At 40.9% G+C, this 21595-nt stretch overlaps 3 protein-coding genes across 5 annotated transcripts; 2 read left to right on the top strand and 1 right to left on the bottom strand.

Annotated features, from left to right (window-relative positions):
* The first annotated feature begins 7393 nt into the window (after window positions 1-7393).
* On the top strand, window positions 7394-12157 carry gins4 (GINS complex subunit 4 (Sld5 homolog)). Its single transcript, XM_020094017.2, has 8 exons — window positions 7394-7676; window positions 7783-7869; window positions 8773-8886; window positions 8980-9077; window positions 9627-9715; window positions 9880-9970; window positions 10113-10217; window positions 11185-12157. The coding sequence occupies exons 1-7, from the start codon at window positions 7587-7589 to the stop codon at window positions 10207-10209; spliced, it is 666 nt and encodes a 221-aa protein (XP_019949576.1). The 5' UTR covers window positions 7394-7586; the 3' UTR covers window positions 10210-10217; window positions 11185-12157.
* A 404-nt stretch (window positions 12158-12561) lies between these two features.
* On the top strand, window positions 12562-14424 carry ppp1r3c2b (protein phosphatase 1 regulatory subunit 3C2, duplicate b). 3 transcript variants are annotated; one of them, XM_020094014.2, is made up of 3 exons: window positions 12562-12952; window positions 13147-13240; window positions 13420-14424. In XM_020094014.2, exons 2-3 carry the CDS (start codon window positions 13191-13193, stop codon window positions 14282-14284), a joined length of 915 nt encoding a protein of 304 aa, XP_019949573.1. In that variant the 5' UTR covers window positions 12562-12952; window positions 13147-13190; the 3' UTR covers window positions 14285-14424. The 3 variants fall into 3 exon arrangements, with proteins under 3 accessions (XP_019949573.1, XP_019949575.1, XP_019949574.1); XM_020094015.2 differs by having other exon boundaries at window positions 12824-12956; XM_020094016.2 differs by lacking the exon at window positions 13147-13240.
* A 1005-nt stretch (window positions 14425-15429) lies between these two features.
* Window positions 15430-20931, bottom strand: LOC109633863 (phytanoyl-CoA hydroxylase-interacting protein). Its single transcript, XM_020094013.2, has 5 exons — window positions 20794-20931; window positions 18672-18848; window positions 16532-16706; window positions 16215-16332; window positions 15430-16119 (listed from the first exon to the last, which is right to left on the bottom strand). The coding sequence occupies exons 2-5, from the start codon at window positions 18837-18839 to the stop codon at window positions 15573-15575; spliced, it is 1008 nt and encodes a 335-aa protein (XP_019949572.1). The 5' UTR covers window positions 18840-18848; window positions 20794-20931; the 3' UTR covers window positions 15430-15572.
* Window positions 20932-21595: the final 664 nt, after the last annotated feature.

Genomic DNA, 21595 nt, shown 5'->3' with positions numbered 1-21595 from the left:
ATAGAACACAAGAGAATGTACATTCCATAACATTGCTGTAGTTTATTACAAAATGCTCATTAGTACAGCAGACTTTGTAAGATTAGTAACATTGAGAACATTTGTATTACAATAATGACAAGGTATTGCATTACCATATTTGGAAGAAACTGTCTCCAATTCAATCATTAGTGACAGACTTTACTGAACTCAAGAGCATAACCTCAGACGCTGAATTAAAATACCATCTAGAACAGTGTAACACTGCATTAAAGTACCATCTAGAACAGTGTAACACTGCATTAAAGTACCATCTAGAACAGTGTAACACTGCATTAAAGTACCATCTAGAACAGTGTAACACTGCATTAAAGTACCATCTAGAACAGTGTAACTGAACAGTCTAGCTTGAAAACAAGTCTTTTGCATGTGAACTATAACAGAGGGAGTGGAGAAAGAAAAGGGGGAGAAAGAAAGAGTGAGTACTTGACAGCAGCATTTGGCTGGTCTCCTCAGTCACCAATGACAAGTGCCTGTAAAAAAAGAAATAAAATAAAATAAAATAAAATTAGCAACACAACTTCTTGCAGAAAATGGTTAAAGACCAGATAGAGAGAGAGAGAGGCAAGATATCAGACATCTGACATCTTTGTCATATATATATATATATATTGCTTTAGTTAAATGTCTGTCTTTGACAACAAAAATGTGTTTTCAGCTTTAGTGTGATAAAAAAATAACTTCTGGCATTTAAGAAACACAAAGTAGGCTACTGTATGTTCGCATAACACAGCAATACTTGGCTAATATGACAATATCATGCAGTTTGTGCATGTGCAGACTTGCCTATATGATGAAATGATTAAGCAAAGTTAAGGAAGCTGATTTATTTCCTTCTTCAATTTCACTGAGACAGACATTACAACAATGGAGTACATAATAAAACGTTTGTGATGTTTTGAATGTTGCTCCTGGCAGGAACACACTGACACACCTTACTTCTCCACTTGGTGAGAGACTGTAGGTCCTAACTCACTCCCTTTGGAAAATCCTCCGTCCCTTCCTGTTTGTGTTTGCACAGTCAGCTCTATAAAAGCACAAGTTAACACAAGTTAGTTATATCTTCACAAAATTGGTGATTAACTTTAATAACGTAACATCTCTGAGATCTTAATGACATACATTTTACAATAAAAAAAACTTTATGAAGGTCAGCAACACCTACAGCTAATTGAGCTCAAGCTAGCTACAGAGCTAGCTTTCACTTAACCAGGCAACCTGAACTAATGAAACAGACCTAATAAAACATCTGAAATGTCAACAGTTCAATAATCATACAGGCAAAGCAACACTGGACACTACCAATTTCAGGAGATAACTTTACTTTACCTGCTCTGATGAACTCCACTTGGACTTCTGGAATGATATGACGGAGCTGTGCTCTCCAAAGTCGAGTTCGGGAATAGTCAGTTAGTATATTGTCACTCAAAAATGAGGAGTTTGAGGAGTTTGATCAGTAAAGAAGTGCTATCATGAAAATAGAAACATAAGACTGCAATCATCAGTAAGATACTGATGGATAATGACTGGACTTAAGAAGGGATGTTTCCACTGCTTGACAGAAAATACTGTTTTATGCTGTTAAATTACAGTTTAACTGTAATTGTAACTGTAGTTTAACTGTAACTGTCAGTTAACTGAGCATTAACTGTTAATTTACATGTGAGGGATGCATATTTAACAGTATTTTACAATTATTATTAAATACAGTAGGATACTGTTGTAAATCCACCGTAAATATACAGCAATTCGTTACAGTGTACATTTTGCACAATCCCTCCCACTTAAGTATTTTTTATTTTGCTTATAGTTTTTTTTAATATTACATTTTTGTTATCTATTTTATCTATTTTCTATCATAATTGCACAAACACACCACAGCAAATTCCTTGTATGTGTAAAGCTGATTCTGAGTGGTAAAATATGACATAAAGCTTGGCATTGTTAGTAATGTCGGTCGATTCTTCAACTGCTAAATCTCTGCGAGGTGCTTTTATTTTAACCACTTTGATAACCGCAGTGAGCTGTGACAAAAATCTCCCTCTCCCCCTTGAATTTGTGTTCAGATTGTGTATTGTGTACTTTTCATCAAGACCCCGCAAAGGTTAATTCCCCTTGCTTTCTTTATGAATCACACCTGTAAGACAGAGAAACTCCCTTCCCACGTCCTCCAGCGATGTTGAGGAGTTATAGTGAAACTGCTGCCAACAGATCTGCTGTGCATAAGACTGATGGCAATTGCTTCTATGAGGTCAGGGCACAAGTGTACGGACAAGGGTTATCTGTCTGCTTAATTTATGCAACTGTAAAGGATTTGTCCTCAAAATGTAAAGCATCCAACTGTTTATCATGTATTGTTGATTTTGATTGGTTCTGTTCAATGCAGTGACTGAATTAATTTGCATTTCAGGTTCTGTTTAACCTATGAGCAGAGCCTTTTTTGAACCACTCATTGAGCATTCAGAATACTTGATGAGCCAGACCTGTGGATTGTTGAGGCTTTTAAAATAATGCGTTGACTTTATCTCCAACAGGAAGTATACAGTAAGCATATGTCACAGTGAGCAGCAGGACTGGGTTTTGTGATTCTGAAAGACTTCACTACACTGACCTCCAACATGAACAGTAGGTTTCTGACAACACATTAAACTGGGTTTGAAGACCACAACCAGAGAGCCTTCAACTAGGTTTGCACTTTTGTGTTGACAGATCCAGCCTTCATCGTTCAGACCCTCATCTGTCTGCTGTTTCACTTTGCTCCTGGACTTGTGCAGTGCTTCTCAGTTGCAGCAGGTCAGGGTACATCTTCTCATGTTTGCATCACTTTTGTGATTTAAGAACAAACAAACAAAAACATAAAATGTCACACGTGTTGCAGGTGGAAAGAGATCTGAACAGCTGTTTTACTGCGACGCTCCAGGCTGTGCTGCTCAGGTGACTGTGGTGTTTTGCCAAGACAAGAAGCTCTTCAGTATTGATCATAGTGGTCATCACCTCCCACAGTGTGCAGGCCCCCCACCACCCAATTTTGTCTGCCAGCACCATGGCCAGGCATTCGTCTCCACCACTTCAGGAGCTTTATGTGAATTTGAAGGCAATGAAGGTTATATTGAGACGAAAAAATGCAAAGGTATTTACCTTTAGTCTCTGGAGTCCTTTGTATTTACAGACTGTAATACTATTGATAGTGATTCACACCCACACACAAAATATTTCACAGATGACGTGTTGTCATGAGTATCCCTGCTCTGAAGGTTTTTTTAATGCATGAACCTCCCACATGGTTTTAGTGACCTGCTAGTTTCACTGTACTCTAAAATCTCTCTCCAAAATGTGCATGTGCATGTCTTTGAGCCCTCTGTGTGTGTGGGGTTGTGGGTTTGAACTGCATGTGTAACAAAAGTGTAAAATGAGTGTAAAAAGAATTTCCCCGTGTAGGATAAATAAAGGAAGTTTAAGTTTTAGTTTAAAATAACTAGAATAATCTACCTGGGTGCCCTCATGGAGACATCCACTTTTTTTTTTGGTGACAAATTGAAAATGTAATTTACAATTATTCGTATTTAAATGTGGGTTTAAATGCTTTAACACTTGTGAGTACTTGTACATGTCAGGAATCTGACTGAGTCTGCTTGAAAATTAACTTCCTCTTGGGAAATTCCATCATTGCAGGTGTGAAGATTCAACACACTAATTTTCACTGATGCCCTCTCTGGTATCTGATTTTAAATCGCTGTAAAGCAATGAAAAACATCCTTGATACCTAATTAGACCCTTGATTTATATTATTTCTGTACATTTTTGGATTAAAGACTAAATAGATAGTCATTTTCATTAATGATAAATCTTTGCTGGTGTCCATTAGTAACACTACACCGTCTGATAACACTGTAAAACCTCTCGTTTTCTCAACTAGACCTCAACAGCTCATGTGTTTTTCCCACTGGTAAGTTTTGCCTTCAGATACACACATTAAATCAAGCTGCTCACTGTTTTGTTGAATATTGAATTTTACCTCTGTCCTGCAGATCCCACACCTCCTACACCCGCAGGCAGAGCCAGCATAGTTAGTGGAGTTATTGGTAAGTTCTGAACATCAGTAAACCACACACAATGTTCATTTATCTTCTGAACAAGCAACTGTCAACAGCAGTCATTGGAAGATCTTTCCCTCTGCCACCAACAGTGTCTGCATTAAGTTAAGATTTAAGATTTATTTTCCCACTCTCTGGGCTCAAATGTTTCTCTTTTAAATGCTGCCAATCAGGTGACATCAACATTTGTTCTAGTGTGCTTCATACACCCATGTTAAATATGCACCTCTTCATTTCACAGGGTTGTTGATATTAACCCACGGCTGCATCTACTATCTATTTCTATAAAAAGAAATTCTCAGTTTTCGCCAATATGTGGAGTTTCAAGTCAGCAGCTTGACTTCACCTTTTTCCTGGCTCCCAACCTGGCCATGCCTACTATGCCGTAACCATTCCGATCTGTGTTGTCCTGTGATCGCTGTATTGTCAGATTATCCTTTGTTGTAAAGCCTGTAAAGCTGTATGGGTGAGAAGCCCTTTTGTTTTTTGCAATCTGTTCTACTGTTTATGTTTGGGAGGCAGGTATACGTATATATCCCTGTATTTTCTTTTCTTTACTTTTGGTTGAAATTGGTTGGTTACTTGATATTATAGATTGTTTTGTTTGTTGATTTGGCTGTGCTCTCCCTGATGCTTATTCTACCTGTTTTATAAAACCTGTTTCAGTGACTCTGGTGGGAATAAAGAGTCTTGTCTTGTCTTGTCTTGTCTTGTCTTGTTCTGACTCATGTTTTACTTAATTACTTCTTTGTATGGAACACATTTTCAGTTTTAATATCAGTTGTTATATCGATGGTTGTAATCTTGTAAGAATTCCTAGTCTCAGTCCATCTTTTACTTTCATATGTGTCATTATAAATGATTTGTTAGCCTTTATTTGGTTGCAGTTGGTACTAAAGGGTCAGTACACTGGATTAATACCTTTTTATACCTTTTCTCCTTATAATATTTTTCTCATATTTTCTCATATTAAAAGTTGTCTTTTTATTCAGTGTTGACTGTTTTTTACTTAAATCTGTGTTGATGAGGAGACCAAAAGTCTGAGAAATTTCACTTCCTCAATATGTCTGTGTATGTATTGCAGAAATTGACAAAAAAGATGACTATGACTTTGAAAAGCACAATAGGAATCAAGTTATTGTTTACCAGGATTACCAAATAAACCAGGTTTATTTCGTTAGTCTGGTTTATTTTCCAGCGGATGCGGTTCCATAAAATAAGATCAGCATAATTCAAACTCAGTTACCACGGTGACTTATGCTGGCAAACTAACCTGGTCCGGACCAGGCTAATCGCCAGACTTAGCCTGAGTTGCCTCTTAACCATGACACTTGAAAGAAAATATATGATTAACTATATTATATGACTTCATTAATCACCATCAATAAAATAATAAATGAAATACATCACGAAACGCTGTTTTAAAGGTTATGTAGTGGTTACATTTAAAATATTAAATATTACGATTAAAAAATGCCTAAAAAAGTAAACGAAGACGTGTTTAGGGGTGTTTCCCTTTTTGTTGTAACTAATTAAGGTCCAGCCAATATAAACAACCCCTATCCATGCCATGTGTCTGGTAGTCATGGCATGTCCCCTCATTGAGGAGGTTGTGGATGAGGGAGCTGCTCTACGCAGGGCACTGCAACGGGAGCTCTAAGGAGACAGGGCTGATCCGTTGGCTTTTCCAGAGAATCATTTATATGAGAGATACAGATTCTTTTTTGCCAGTGGCACATTTTTGTACACAGTTGAGGATGCTGAAAATTATTAGCAAAGCAACAGTGCTGCGTAGTCTACTTGGCTTTAAAAAGTCTTCGCAATGTATTTATAACTTTCCCCAGCCACAGGGGAATTCGTGCCACCAAAGAGGCCTTTTATGGAGTCGTAGGTAAGGTCAAGCATTCATTATAAAATGAAACATTTTTACTTTTCATGTTAGGAAAGGAACCGGGGACAAACGTGTCTCATTTGACCTTTATCGCGCATAATGTGCGCATACAGTGTGGCCTGCAGGAGACCGATGTGTTACCTCTTTTCGTTATTATATGTTTAAATTCCTCATAAGTGCCTGCTATGAGGAAGTGAACATTGCCGCTCGCTCTTTCGTATTACATTTTGCCATTGTGTATCCGGTTGATCTTTGTTCGACCTCATGAGCTGAATGGCGTGCACACGGAATTACTCTGACTATCTGAACCTGTCTTGAATTAGTTCGATTGCGTGGACGTGGCTCAGCCTTTGTGAAACCGCTTTAACCTCATCTCATTTGTTTGGCTTATTCAAGTCAGGTGTTTCACATTGAGCGCCGCTTTTCTGAGCTTGCTTTATGGAACGGACCCCTGGGGCCCGTTGCACAAAACTAGGATAATGGATTAAGCCGGGATATCTTGGTTATCCCGGCTCAACTTATCCTGATCCGGCTGCACAAAAGCGGGATAGTGGAAAGTGGGATATGTTATTACATAAGTTACCATGGAGATTTATTCTGTGGAGCCAGCCTGCTCCAGACCAGGCTAAATTCCAGGATCTATTTGATCTCATCCCTTATCCCAGTCAGCAGTCACCACACATAAAAACCAATAGTTATTCCACTGCCCACTACACATTGTTATCACATTCAACTAGACCCACTGTCATTATTTAAACTTTTGTTTAATTAATTTCAATCATTTTAGATAAATGACTGTTGAACTCAGTCATTTATCCTGGATGTCTTAATCCTAGTTTTGTGCAACAGGCCCCTGATGAGATGAAAAATGCAGAGGGAGCATGAATAGCACACCATGCTTTTAACAGCAGAAAACAGAGGGACATAGTTTTTCAGTGTGACACCTGAGGATGTGATGTAAAGTCTTCTTAGTTGCACATTAACTTAGTAACTGTATATTACTTTGTGTTACTAATCCAGGTCAGTAATCGTAAACCGAGGAATTGTTGATACCTTGTGTGCACACGATTAAAAAATAAAATAAATGTATATACTTGCTTTGGTTGTGTTCATTGCACTATAGGTTAACATCATGCGCCTACATTCAGACGATCAGGAAGTGCTGCTTTACCTTGACAGTGTTAAAATGTCGCCTCCTGCTGTGGAAAAGGCCTAACACTACATCAACCATGATAAAAACTCTAGCCTTAATATATATAAACACAGTAATGTAATTGTATAAGGCGTTGGTTGTACACACTGATCGTACAACCTCTGGGACATCTCGCCTTCAAGACTCAGCGCAGGGAACATGTGTGTAGCGCCAAATATCGCGAGATTACGGTCAGAGAGGCGCCAACACACAAGCAGCCCGGAGACAAACACGTCGCCTCGTGACTTGTGTTTCTTAACTGAACTATTCGCGCTCAGTCGGTTCCAGGGCTGTGAAACTTCAGCTTTAATGTAGATGCACATGTTTGGTTTCCGCTGAGCTCTGTGTGCTGTGTTTTACTCGGTGAACGATGTCGGACGCTCTGTCAGACGACGGCAGCCACGACGACGGTCAGGAGGATGTGATGACCCCGGCGGAGCTGATCGCCAAACTGGAGGAGGTGAGCTGATGTGAACATGGTGGAGCCGCAGACACACTCTCCTGTCTCCGGTTAGCGTGTCCACCGTCTCCTCACTCTCTCATGCTCCCGTCTCAACTTGTCGCAGGCCTGGCTGAATGAGAAGTTCTCCCCGGAGCTGCTGGAGAACCGGTCGGAGGTGGTGGAGTGTGTGATGGAGCAGCTCACTCACATGGTAACTGGAGCTTCTGATCGTCTCTGTATGTTCACAAACTCTCGTCCTACGTGTAGACACAGTGTGGACCACAGCTCCATCTAACGACACCGACATCACAGCAGACGAAGCTGCAGTGGTGGACAAAGTATTCACTTCCTTTCAGTCAATAAAAGTATTAATACTACATTGTAAACATGATTTGAAAGAGCTGCTGTGTTGTAAACTTTCCACAAGTATACACACCGGAGATTGATGTACTCAGACAAATGATATGTTTAAAATATGTATGTTGTGGACGCTGTACTTACTGAAATTAAAGTACTTTGATGATCTACTTCAATATGTATCTTAGGCACAGTGCATCCCTGGATATAATGAACTTAGTCACATTCCACTTTATTTTCAGTTCTGTCTGTTCGTTTGTCAGCTGTATTTCGTAGGAGTAGTAAAATCAGTCTGCACTAACCTGATAGAGGGATCAGGGCCAGGGAAGGACACAGTCAGATCTGATTTGTTTTCTTTTTCATATCTTTATTTCAGCGTGCGGTCTTTCAGTTTGACTTATTGATCTCACCTTCACAGTCTGTAACACTTGCCCTCAAAGCCCTGCGCGTCTCTCAGATATACCCAGCTTTTGCTCACATTTCCAATTTCAGTTCCTCTTCTCACACTCACTCTGCAACTGTGAAACGTCTGCTCTCATATTTCTCCTCTTCTCTTAAATCATTTTAGTTTACTGACTACTATTGCTATTAATTGTACAGATCCAGCCGTGGAGACCGAAGTCGGAATTACTTCTTTATTAATTATTATTAATAATAATAATCAAATCATTTAACAAGTGATTGTTTTTGCTTATCTGTTCATTGGAAGTCATCATGAATAAAATAGACAGTGTTGTGATGATCTCCATGTCAATAGGAAGCCAACTTGCAGCGGGTGAAGAAAGGGGACGCGAAGGCCAGTATCCATCGCATGGAGATAGATAGAATCCGCTTCGTTCTGAGCAGCTACCTGCGCTCTCGTCTGCAGAAGGTCGGTCACATCAACAATACAGCGAGCAAAATTAAACTCATCTCCCTCAGTGCTTGTTGACAGGATTTTTTTCCTATGCTTTCTCATGTCAAGATTGAGAAGTTTTTCCCTCATGTCCTGGAGAGAGAAAAGTCTCGAGGCGAGGGAGATCCCTCTTTGCTTTCGCCCGAAGAGTTTGCCTTTGCCAAAGAGTGAGTATAGCAGAACAATGTCAGAGCTGTTTGTGTAAGTTTCTGCTGTTACCTCTGGCTTCATCCACATTACCACATGCTTTAAAATGCACCAGTGCGCTACTTACACCTGCCATTCCTGTTACTCAGAGGAAACAGAGACATTTGGAAAAGCTGCTGGCCCAGTTTTACTTTAAAATGCTGGTTCTGCATTTTAGTCATGATGGGCAGGAACTGAGATGTTTGGAAATGATGACACACATTCGCTGGATTGGATCATATCAGTCATCAGGCTACAAAATGATGCTAACACTGTCCTAGAAAAATAAACAATGTTTCTCATTCATATTATTTTCAGCAACTAAGCAACAATCTGCTTCCTGTCTACACCAAAATATGCAGGACCAGTGTATTTTAATGGTCATGTGATCTGTGTGTTTGTATGGAGATTATTTATGATATGGAGCTAAAAAGATTGTCAGGATGTAGATAGTTTCTTTTTTTTTTAAATGAACATTCAAAACTGCATGTGATGTAACCTGAGATTTAAAACTCTTATCTGTCATACAGGTATTATGCAAACACAGAAACCTATCTGAAGGCTGTAGCACTGAAGCGCATGCCCCCCAACTTACAGACAGTGGATATGATCAAAGCAGGTAAAAATCACCCTTAGTTTGAACACATTTTACTGATCTATCACTATTTGTTCCTAAATAATACCTAATACCTAAATGCTATATGCATACACTGACAGATGGTGGCATATGCTTTGATATTTTCACTGTGACATTCAGTCCCATGTATTCTTATGTAACCCCAGTGCCTCAGCCCTGCTTGGACTCCTTTGTGTTTCTGCGGGTGAAAGAGAGACAGGAGAACATCATGGTCGAGCCTGAAACAGACGATCAGAGGTACTTTAGTCACTTCAGTCCTTGTCACTGTTTTGAAATTTCAGTAGGTGGCAGTGTTACCCTTTCACATTCAGTGCAGTACAATGCTTGTGCATAGATACTAAAACAACTGATATTGTCTCTGCTGCATCTCCTCTATTAGAGAGTATGTCGTGGATCTTGAAGAAGGCTCTCAGCACCTGATGCGGTATCGAACTATAGCACCACTAGTTTCGAGTGGAGCTGTGCAGTTGATTTGAATGTGAAGGTAAGTAATGGCAAGTGTTACTGTGTATTCTCTCTCATTATCTCAACACAGCCCTCACACCCTCTTGTACAGACATCTGCTAATTCATTTCTGCAGATCTTACATAAGCTACTGCTTTGCTGTGACATCTGGATGTATTTTTAGCTCTCACTTGTTTTTGCAGCGTTCATTGTCTCTTGGCAACAGAGTATGAAAGAACCTTTTTTTAAGAATGTTTACAGTATGTCAGACTTGTCATTTCACATAACTTAGCAGTCAGACTTTATTTATGTAGTGCTTTTCATACAGACAATATAACACAGTGCTTTACACAATAATCATATACCCTCTTTTTCAAGAGAGACCTGGGAATAAGAGACAATTACAATCAGCAAATAAATTCAACACAACAAACAGTTGATCAATAAAAGTAGCACAACAAGAACTTAGTTATAACAATTACAAGAAACATGAAAACCACCAGATAACAAAGATATAAAATCTCTAAGAGGAATGTAAGACTGCAGTTGTGGGACAGATTGCAGCTCATTTCACTTAAAATGTGTGTTTACCCTTCATTTTAGTGTGAGCAAAGGGGATATTTAAGTTGATGTAGTTACTTCATCGTTTACTGTAGTGACCAGTTTTAAATGCACAGAGCAAGACAATATTAACAAGAACCGAGGAAATGTTTTTGTAAATCTCATTTGAAATGAGAAAAACAACAAAGGCTGATAAAATGATAAAATGCTAAAAGAGATGTGATAAAGATAAAAAATATATGTGAAAACAATTCTGAGAAAGTAAATCATTGAATAGATAAATAAAACACAAAAAAGGATAAATCTGTTAAACAGTCTGAGATGTACAAATACATACATAAATTCAATTAATTGCCAAAAATAAGAAGATAAGTATAGACTGTACTTTTAACTAAACCGCAGTTTACAATGAAATCCAACCATCACACAGAGATTTTTTGTTCCAGGTCTGTGTTGGTGTGGATGGCTCCAGGTGATCGTGAACCTGCAGAGATCACATCAGCAAACACGTCCTTGAAAACACCCAAGTAGTGGCACCATGGCTTCAGGAGATGTAACCCAGTGGAAAATATTCCCTAAATATAAGATCACCACTAATGAGAAGTGAAGGCTGGGAAAGAACCCAGTTCACCAAACCAGCTTTTGCAGTGCTGTGGTGTTATTCATGGACTTTTTTTAAAATCATGACATAACATAAGTTCAGTTAGATTCCCACAGTATAATGCATTTTGGTGTATTGGGGTTTATGAGACCTGTAAAGACTCTATCAAATCTGCTACGTCATCATTCCTTTTATTCTACATGCAGATGATTTGCATGATTGGACTTTTTCCTTTGTTGCTCAATATCAGGACACATCAAATGACTTGAAGGTGAAATTTCATCTTGGCATCACATTGCCTGTCACTTCCTGGTGCAGATATTAATTTGCGTGTATATTTGAAAGATTATTTCCATTGAGCTGATATTCACACTTGTGTAAACTATCATTATAAATAATTGTGTTCCTTTCCTAACTGTGCATCTCTTTACCTTGACTACCGGATCCAATTTTATCTGCTTTTCAGCGCCGCTCTGCTTCATAACATTGAAGAATCTTTAGATTGTGTCTCTGTAGTCTCTCCCTGAGAGGATGTGTGGAACATTGTCTTCTCTGAGATTGTTTTAATAGCTTTGTTATGTAAGGAATTCAGAGGGAGCAGTCTGTGCCTATTTTTTGCCTGCAGTGAACTGAACAGCGTCAGTCATCATCTTGATTTGCAGATCTAGCTAATATCAAATCTTATTACTCTGTTGTTCAGAGACAAGGTATTTAGAGCACATTTGTATTAAAATGCTGGGAATTGAAAGCACTGTTCACATTGACCTTGAAAATGGTTAAAGATGTAGATTTAAAAGAATAAAACCTTAAAAATATCATTGAATGGATATGAGTTTTTCATTTTATTATTTATCCAGCACAGCAACCAACTTCATTATTCAACCTCTTTAACATCTCTAGTTGTCTTTGTGTAATGGTAGAAGGTCAAATCTTGACAAATAACCTCTTTCATACAAAGTCTTAGGTTTAAATCATTAAAATGTCCTTGAATTTGGTGTCCTAATACATCTTTGCAAATATAAAGTGCGTTTCACGTTACTTGATATGTGTGCACGTACTTGGCTGGATTCTTGAATAGCTTCCTCCGTTAGCTGACTGGCATGCTGAGGCTCATTTGTAATCCGGCTCTTCCTTATGCGTCACACATGTTTATGGATTGCGGGTCAGCGATCCCTTCAGGACACAAGCCAACCAGCAGAGAACTTGGATCTGTGTCTATTGACATGTCTGAGAATAGAGCCCAGAATGACTAGGATAGTTTCCACAGGGTAGAATTACATGTAGACGACATGCTCGATACAGTACACCTATATGTGGTTTTATCGCAGTGGATGACACATCTGAGGTGACTGTCCAAAAAGTTCACGTAAATCTTCACAAACAAAAATCTTAAAAACAAGGACTGCTGCTGTGCATGAGCTAAAATCATTAAAATCACAACATGCTGAGCTGAAACAGGATGAGCACAAAACCTCTACGTTCAGCTGATTGGTCAGGGGAGTGAAGGGGAGGAGCCAGCAACATGACATAAGTGAGGTAGTGTATATAGGACACTGTGCCAGACTCTCCTGTGGGGATGAGTGAGAGGACAGACGACCACCTGCTGCTCGTGTGTAAGTAAGTTTCAGTTAAGTGAGACTGTTTCAATGTGTCACAACAGGGATTTTGATTAGTTAATATACTGTTGATCTGTTTTCTGGTGTTTTCATTGTACATGTCATTCCGGTGATTGTACAGTGAGTCTAACTGCAGATGCTGAACTAAACTTACAGAAAGACAAGTGTTTGACTTTGTGCTCGATTCACAGAAATTGCCACCACGCTAGAATACCACACAAACATTGAGGATAATATGTCCGTAATTCAGCCTCACACCACCAGCATGGAGATCTCGGATACAAAGTAAGCCATCAGTGTGCCAGCTGTATTATCTTGCATCATTTTTTCAATTTGTTTGAGTAAGGGTGGCTTGTAATCATTATCAAAATTCTGCAATAAATTTAACAGCACAGTTACAGAAGCTTAATCACACTTGCAGGGCTACAGTCTTTATTGAAACCAGTGTTTTTGTCCTTTGCAAGTGTCCTGCCAGTGGTTGGCTTTGGGTCAATGGCCCAGTCAGCCGGACTTGTGGAGATCGCCGTCAGGCTGTGCTTGAACCAGCGTAAACAACTGTGTCCTCACGTTTGGGTTCCCATCCTTAAACCTCAGCGGCCGTGCCTCCGTGCCCAGGTGTCAGATCAGCTGCCCTCTGACATCCTGAGTCAAGCTAACCCAGCACACCCCCTCTGGTCCTTCCTGGACGACGACTTGGACGATGATTTTTTGATCCCAATTAAGAATAAACATGTGATTTTCGCTGACTCAAGAGGATTGTCCCTGACGGCGGTGCGTGAGTTTTCCGATGAAGAGGAGCAGTCCGACCTCAACCTACTGCCGTCACTGCCGGACATGGGAAGCATGACAGCGAACAGCTATAGCTGCACCGTCAGCACGTGCTGCCCAGGAACACGGCTCAAGCTAGACTTCCCACAACCCTCTGCAGATTTCCAGGCCTTCCGCGCCAAGCTAGCAGAGAGCATGGTTACCCTGGACAACTGCAGCGTGACAGAACAAGCCCTCCAAGGTACCGTTCGAGTCAGGAACCTCAGCTTCCAGAAGGACGTGCGTGTGCGCATCACCTTTGACTCCTGGCAGAGCTACAAAGACATGTCCTGTACATACGTGCAGAAACGATTCGGAGGACCACAGACGGACATTTTTGAATTTGACATTGCCATTCCTAAAGTGCTGGATGCCAAAAGGAAGATAGAGTTCTGTTTACATTATTTACCTGGAGGGCAGAGCAAACCTTTTTGGGACAATAACGATGGACAGAATTACAGCATTGCAGTGTGTGTGAGCTCACATCTCTGTTGTGGGAAGAGTGTAAGTGAAAGGGCATGACTAACTGAACATAGAAAAGGATCCTTGTTTTTATCATACATACATCTGTGCTGGATCAAAATGAGGTGGATAGTTTTTATTATATTTTGCATCACTCTGAATTGAAACTTATATTTTCATAAACTTAAAAAAACGTCTCACTTTTGTGTCACTCAATTTTCTTTCCCGGCTCTCTCTCACATTTCATCCACAAATAGGTGACCTTGTTCTTCGGGCACTCTATTGTCGTTTGCTACATGTTGGCCACTCATCAGCCCATGTGCACGAGGGAGGGGATCCCTTTCACATTTTTGGGATGTTGGGATTGCCACATAGGTCAAAGATTACTGTGGACAGACAAACAGAAACATGAGAGAAGCTAATCTTAGTTTGGTCCTGTTTATAGAACTGAGGCTGATCATCAGAGACGATGGCAGGAAACTCTGCTTTACCATCGTCACCATTACCTTTTTCTATGGTGTTTAAAACCACAACAAAATGAACTTTCACTGTGACACTGCAACATTTAGACATTACACTCCAATTTTAGTTTGTTGTTTAAAACGTTGGCGAAGAGGCGGGGTACACCCTTGACAGGTTGCCAGCTAATTGTAGGGCAGGAGCACAATTAAGTTGTCTTTTTTAATTCTTCGATTAGCTTTTATGGAAGGATTCAAGTAGTTAATGTTGAGCTATTTGACAATAAGGCTTTTTAAAAGACAAAAAATGTCTGGCAATGACTTCACTGAGCATCACAAGAAGCAGCAGTAGTCAAATGTTTTTTATGATCTCTGTTTAAAGCCACTTTCTTATAAATGGGGCACACACTTGTGCATTTGAACTTGTGGGCTGTATCAAACAGAAATAATTGAAAATAAATGAAACAAGTCTTCCAGCATAAAATGAAAAATAAAATCAAACACATTTTGAGGAAAGAAATGTAGGAAATGCCATAAAAACACCAGGGAGGAGAGATGACTTTCAACAAACAAGGATCACAGATGGTCTCCATTATTCTGAAGCCTGTTATGTTTTCAGTTATGTTTTGTTCAGCAGTCACAGGTGGACTTTTTTCTGTTTCCATTTGTGATCATGATAAATTCCTGTGATACAAACTGTAAGTCTAATACTCACTATTCTAGTCCAGGTAGGTGGGAAGAAGGAAAGCAGCATGCACACACCCCGAGAGGTGGGCTGTTTCCTCTGTTTTCTAACCTACACACAATGAACTCGGCCATTTCGTCCTGTGCAAAACTCTGTCTTTCAGCAATGTAGGCTCACACACTCCCAGCTCTTTCTCAAATCCTGCTCAGCGTCCCACGCTAATGTTGCACACTTTGCAGCTTGGGTCTTTCTTGGCATTGGCTGTAGTCAGACTCATCAGCTGGTGATGTCCGCTGATCTGCTCCACGCTGCCCTGATCCAAATGGACCGGCTCGGTGAAAAGCACCTCAAGGATGACATCGCTGGAGTGGCAGAACAGAGGCTCTTCCCCTGCACTCTTGGGGGCAGTGTATGTCAGGAAGGGGTTGGAAGCCAAGTCCAGCATGGGGAGGCGGGTGCGACAGAAGGTATCTCCCTCTGAGCCAACAGGGGCTAGCACCAACACCACGTAATGGTAGGCAGTGTACATACAGTAGAAGTCTGCAAAGTACAGACAGATGTCAGGGTTCAGCAGGTTTCCAGCTGGGATCTGGTAACGCAGCGGGCCATACGGGGAGTCTTTGGGAGGGAGACCTGTGTCAAACTCCGTGTTGCAGCTGAAGAAGACTCCCTGTAGTTTGGCATTAATGGGAGAACCATGACTTCCACTGTTGTCTTTCAGAGCTGGACGCATCAGTCCTCCACATTCCCTCCTAATCCAAGATGTGAAGAGGAAAACAGCATTATGCTTAATTACTGGAGGCATGACTTTAGTTTTACAATAGAGAGAAAAGGATGCAGCACTGACCTGACGTAGTCAAAGTAGTCTGCGTGCTGGTTGCGATAAAATACGGAGAATTTCAGCAGCCTCCCTGCGGAGCCTTTTGCCTTGTCAAGAAGTTGCTGCAAGTGTTCCATGGCATAGTCTGCAAAGTGGGTAAGAACTGTGTAATCACATCAAGTCTGCACCACTTCAAATGCTAATGACCACCAGTACTCAGACAGGATTGTTATTATGCCATTTCTGTGCACTGCACTACTTTGTCCTTATCTTGTATTGCTCTCATATCCTGCTGCATACCTTACATCAGGGTTACCTTAGCTGTCACACATGCTGTGTCTTACCTCCAGTGCAGAACTCCACCACCTGGCTCCACTCTGACACCAGGTAGTCACCGTCTGCCTGTCTGACAGCAGTTTGAACAGCAACGCAGTACTCTGTCCGCGGGCTGAGGAACCAGTGTCCCCTCACCGCCATGGGGAGAGGCACGGCCTTGGCCACAAGCTTGGTTGGCACATCCTGGAGCAAAAAGCAAGAAAAGACTTGACACCAGGGACAGGGTGGAAGGGTTTAACATACTGCAGTGGTTTTAATTTACATTTCAAAGCAAATGTAAATGCAACTTTTAATTCAACTATTCCCATCCATAAACTTTGCCTAATTAGCCTGATATTCCACTTCAAGCCCAAGCTGCAGTAACTAGGATACATCTAATCAAATCAGCGGCTTTGTTTTGACCAAGGCCTCTTAGAAGCGCAGCTAATTACAACAGGCTCAGAGGCCCATATATCCATGGTAACATCTCTGATGTAAGTTTGTTTGTGCCACTTTGTATATCAGAGAGAGAGAGAGAGAGAGAGAGAGAGACTATCATCCATTCAGGAACAGCTCACTCAGTCCTACACCTGCCTTGACTTCACAAAAGCAGTTTTCAGCTGTTGATTCTAATCATAATGCCATAATTACAGTCAGTGTTGTGCATCTGAAATAAATTACCATTCAGCTACAGGAGCTGTATCAAATATTTCACTGAAATACTAAATGCATCACTAACATCAAAGTGCATAGAGCCTTTCCTTTACCAAAATTATGTAAAATGTGTTTGGCACGCTATAGCTACTTTGGCACAGTGGTGCTTTGACCTAAATGTTAACCGAAGCATCCTTACATGCGCATAATGAAAATGCTAGCATGCTGGTGATAAGCAGTTATAATTGATTAATCATGATAGATAGAAAATGACGAATCAGAGAATCACCACAGTGACTAATTCATCCAGAGGGATAACAGTGTTTAAATGTCATGGCAGTCCAACACCCAAGAATACAAACAATTTCACTAAATGTCAACTTAATGGTGGTTCAATAAAGTCAGAGGATTACTGCCGTCAGTAGGATTCATCTGCTGGGGTCAAGTATATGCAATTTCATCTCAATCCTCCAGTAGTTGTTATCTTATTGGAGTAAACTGACTGACTTCGCAATCCCCAGAGCTATTATTAGGCATAGCTGCTAGCAGGGCTATAAATAGGTAGACATCTGTATGGTAATTGGAAAATATGTGTGGTTCATGTAAGAGGTTCAGTTCATCAGCAGATCCAAAGACTGCAGCTAAAAAGTAGCCGGCAGCAAAACTCGATACAAAGCATCTCCTCTCAGTGCTTGAGATTGATAGTCCCCAGAGAAACACATTTATTTAAAAAAGAAGATAAACTATCTGTTTCAGATTGTCTCTTTTCCACCTTTCTTACTGAACTTAGTGATGTGCATAGAGAGTAATTAACATGAAACTGTTTTGTGCTGCAGCTGTATTCGTCAGCTTTTGTCCACTCCGAGGAAACAATGTACAACTGAGTCACTGGCCTGAAGCTGTTGACTGCACTCATTTTCATTTTGTGCCTGTATTGAAAGTGACTGAAAGGGTGCAACCACTGTTTTCTATGAAGCAGTAAAACTGTTAATCCAAGCAGAAATGAATAAAAATACAAATAGTCCTGTCTAATTTAAAGGTTCAGTGTGTAGAATTTAGATTTGGATTTAATTTAAGATATCTTAAGGTGAAGTTTCATTTTGCAGCTCCCTCATACCCTCCCCTTCCAAACATGTTGGAGAGCCTTCATACGTCATAAAAATTCAAAACGTGTTTAATTTGTCCAGTCTAAGGTTGTGTAAAAAACATGGCTGCCTCCGTAGAGAGGACCCAACCCTTATGTAAAGTATTTAAATATAAAGGGCCCATTCTAGGTTAAAGCAAACAGCAATTTGTACAATTTAAATCACTAGGATTATTTTATATTTGAATTCTGGGTTAGATTCCTTTCACCTAAATCTTACACACTGAACCCTTAGGCTTTATTTTAAAGTGGAATAAAGTACAGGGTGGACTCCTCAGCCAATCACATGCGATTGATGTGAATTTGGAAAATGAGCACAGACAACACAGCAGGGAGCAGACTGCATTTGTAGCTGTTTTAGTGGGTCAGACCCTGTGTTTGAAGCGGTTGGGATCCTTGCTCTCTTTGCGGCTCAGGTCGATGAAGAAGTGTGTGGCTCTGGCAGTGTCCTCCGAGGTCATGTCCCACATGATGCGGAAGGAGTCACAGGTGACCTCGCAAATCTGAATGTGGCATGGGGTGGAGAGAGGAGCATCCATTTCTGTCACCTAGAGATAAAAGAGGGCAAGTTAGACGACTGGGACTGTAATACCAGTGATGGAGACAACATCTGGTAACATCTGTCCCTGCTTTTTATTCACCTTCCTGCTCTTTTCACTCCCCCTCCCCTCTTTCCTTGCCCTTAACTGACATTTAGCATTACACAACTCGATGTGCTCCCAGCCGAGTGACTGGCTTCTGCCTTCCCTGTGCATTTCATAACCCACCTACAGCAGTCTCCCGGCAACCACAACCTCAATCTCCTCCTGCGCTTCTCAAGGAAGGGGTCACTGTTGCACCTGTCAGCAGCAATTTGAACTTAAGGTAACTTTTTAAAACACCCCTTGCTGAAGTGGACACCTTTAATTTAAACCGCTGAGCAAGCGAGCTCCTTGCAGCTCGAGGGAAATCTTCAAACAGCTTTTGGGCAGAAATGGGGGAGGTTTAAGTAGGAATCAGCAGCAGGTGATGTATGGTCATATTTCTTTAGCTGCCCAAGAGCTATTCGATCCAGGCTGCTGCACACAGGCCATAGTACCGGGCTGGGTCAGGCTGCATTTGTGTTTGATTAGCTGTCACCTTCCCTCTTGTAAACTGATGGTGAGTCTCTGCAGTGTGTGCACAATGGTCCTCTTCTTTTACCCTGAGAATCAGTGCATGTCCATTCTTCCACTGTTTGCATGTAATTTTCATCCATCTTTGGATTTGTTATTGCGATAATCTCCTATAGTTTCCTCAGTGATATCGTAGTTTAAAGAATTATCTGCTTTATTTCTCTGCACTGTAGCATTTCAGCACAAAAGCAGCATGTTTCTTCCTCATTAAAACTACTCTAACTCTGAGCAATTGTGAAATCACAGATGTGCCCCAAATAACCTTCGAGCAATTTAGTACAAACGATCTTAACATCCTGCAGATGCCTGGTGTCGTGTCACTGTCTGACTGCTATAGGTCTGCTGTAAGGTGCTCTCCAGTCAGTATGATGGACAGGCTGCAGCAGCTCATTAAAGCCTGTGAACTGTGAAATTTGTGCGGTAGCTCGTTTGCACAGGGGCCAGGGGAGAGAGCCGTTGCGTCAAGCACGTGTGTTTCCACGCGTCCATTTTCCAGCTGCTGTTCTCAGTTTTTTAGCACAGTGTCTTTTCAGAGATGGAAACTGGGGCAGGAGGAGATTCTCTCAGGACAAGTCACCAAAGCCCCCATGTCTATCTGTGCGTTCCACTTTTGGATCGATTACATGTGTTGCATGCATTGAGTCCTCATTTCTGTATGTAAATGGACAGAATTATCTCTGTTACTACACTTGCTTTGACAGACAGTTGCTCCAAATAAAGAGGGACCCACATTAGAAATCATAATGAATCAAATATTGAGTAGTGCTCAGTTACAATTCTTCCACCGGCTGAAATACATAACACACAGAGAGATGTTGCTATCTCTGTGAGGCAGCAACATGAAAGAAGATGCTGCGCTCATGCATATGAAGCAGGGCACAGACAGCAACTCTGGTTTGCAAGGTGAATATGTTAAAACACATGTAGATGGCTGCATGAGAGAGGAGGATAAGGCACAATTTTACTATAGAGGATTAAATGTTCATTCACTCTGTACTGTGTGAAGTTCCTGCAGGCTGTTAAAAAGACATTTTGTGTGACTAATACAGTTTCAGCCCTCTTGCGCAATTCTACCAAGCATTAACATTTTGGGAAAACGAGCACTAAATCTAATTACATGTCAGTGATGCTGTATGACAGATCTAATAAGTGAAATGGCATTGGAGGGATGTAATATAGTTGTTTCATACATTCAAAAAGAATTACTGTATTTATCTGACTTCATATCAAAATGACTTGATAAGAGCACAAATGAAATGCTCCGTTATTTTTTTTGAATCCATAACTTGTGAGCTCTACAACCATCAATAGAAAGACTGACTCAAAAGGAATCTCTTACTTGTATGAGGCTCAAATTCCTGATGGGAGCAGATTTTCACCGGGGCTGAATTGTTCTATCTTCTTATTCTTCTGCACTGCCTTCTCCTCTGCTGCAGTCGATGATAGATCCCCCAGGAAAACTGATTAGGAGGTGAAACAAACACACAGGCACCTCTCTCTAGCTCTCTCTCTTTCTCTGTCTCACCCTCAGTGTCACCAAACCCTCTCAACTCCCCCCTCCTCTTCCTCCTCCTCCTCCTACTCCAAAAAAATAAAATCTCATTTTTGCTCTGGGCTCTGCAGGATGTTTACTCAACTCCTGTGCAGCCACAGAGGATGGATTAAAACCTATAAAAGAGAGGGAAGAGAGAAAGATGAGTGAGTGAGTGAGTGGGTGGGATCTTCCAACTGGCGTGTGACCATACACTGAAACTCAGTCAACCTCGTCAGCATCCTGTCATGCAGTCACACACAGCTCATCACTCTCCAGTGGTCCGCCCGAGGCACCAAATCCACACACACACTCTAACTGCACATTTAGCTGTGCGCATACATGTCACCCCTCACATAAGGAGGCAGCCACTCAGGGTGTGAGAGACAAAAAAGAAAACACCCTCTACTGAGAGGACGCTGTTAATGATGTCCCAGCAAATTACATGGAGCACCATGAAGACCTACAAACATATACATGTGCCAACTGTTCTGCCATATGGACCGACTCCACAGGCAATCCCCCCCCCAGCCCATACGGAGGCGGGGGGATGTAAGTCCAAAGTAAGCAGATTTCCACTGGCATTAATTTTCAGAGGGATGTTTTTGTA

This window comes from Paralichthys olivaceus, chromosome 4 (genome assembly GCF_024713975.1).
Source record: "Paralichthys olivaceus isolate ysfri-2021 chromosome 4, ASM2471397v2, whole genome shotgun sequence".
Classification (NCBI taxonomy): domain Eukaryota; kingdom Metazoa; phylum Chordata; class Actinopteri; order Pleuronectiformes; family Paralichthyidae; genus Paralichthys; species Paralichthys olivaceus.
The sequence above is the reverse complement of the archived record's forward strand: the minus strand, read 5'-3'. Positions and strand labels throughout refer to the sequence as shown.

Coding starts and splice junctions, on each gene's coding strand:
- gins4 (XM_020094017.2), top strand. CDS start 7,587: ATGTCGGACGCTCTGTCAGACGACGGCAGCCACGACGACGGTCAGGAG. Junction 7,870..8,772: donor TGGAGCAGCTCACTCACATG/GTAACTGGAGCT, acceptor CCATGTCAATAG/GAAGCCAACTTGCAGCGGGT. Junction 9,971..10,112: donor CCTGAAACAGACGATCAGAG/GTACTTTAGTCA, acceptor CTCCTCTATTAG/AGAGTATGTCGTGGATCTTG.
- ppp1r3c2b (XM_020094014.2), top strand. CDS start 13,191: ATGTCCGTAATTCAGCCTCACACCACCAGCATGGAGATCTCGGATACA. Junction 13,241..13,419: donor ATGGAGATCTCGGATACAAA/GTAAGCCATCAG, acceptor GTCCTTTGCAAG/TGTCCTGCCAGTGGTTGGCT.
- LOC109633863 (XM_020094013.2), bottom strand. CDS start 18,839: ATGGATGCTCCTCTCTCCACCCCATGCCACATTCAGATTTGCGAGGTC. Junction 16,707..18,671: donor CCAACCGCTTCAAACACAGG/GTCTGACCCACT, acceptor TTTTTGCTCCAG/GATGTGCCAACCAAGCTTGT. Junction 16,120..16,214: donor GACTACTTTGACTACGTCAG/GTCAGTGCTGCA, acceptor ATCTTGGATTAG/GAGGGAATGTGGAGGACTGA.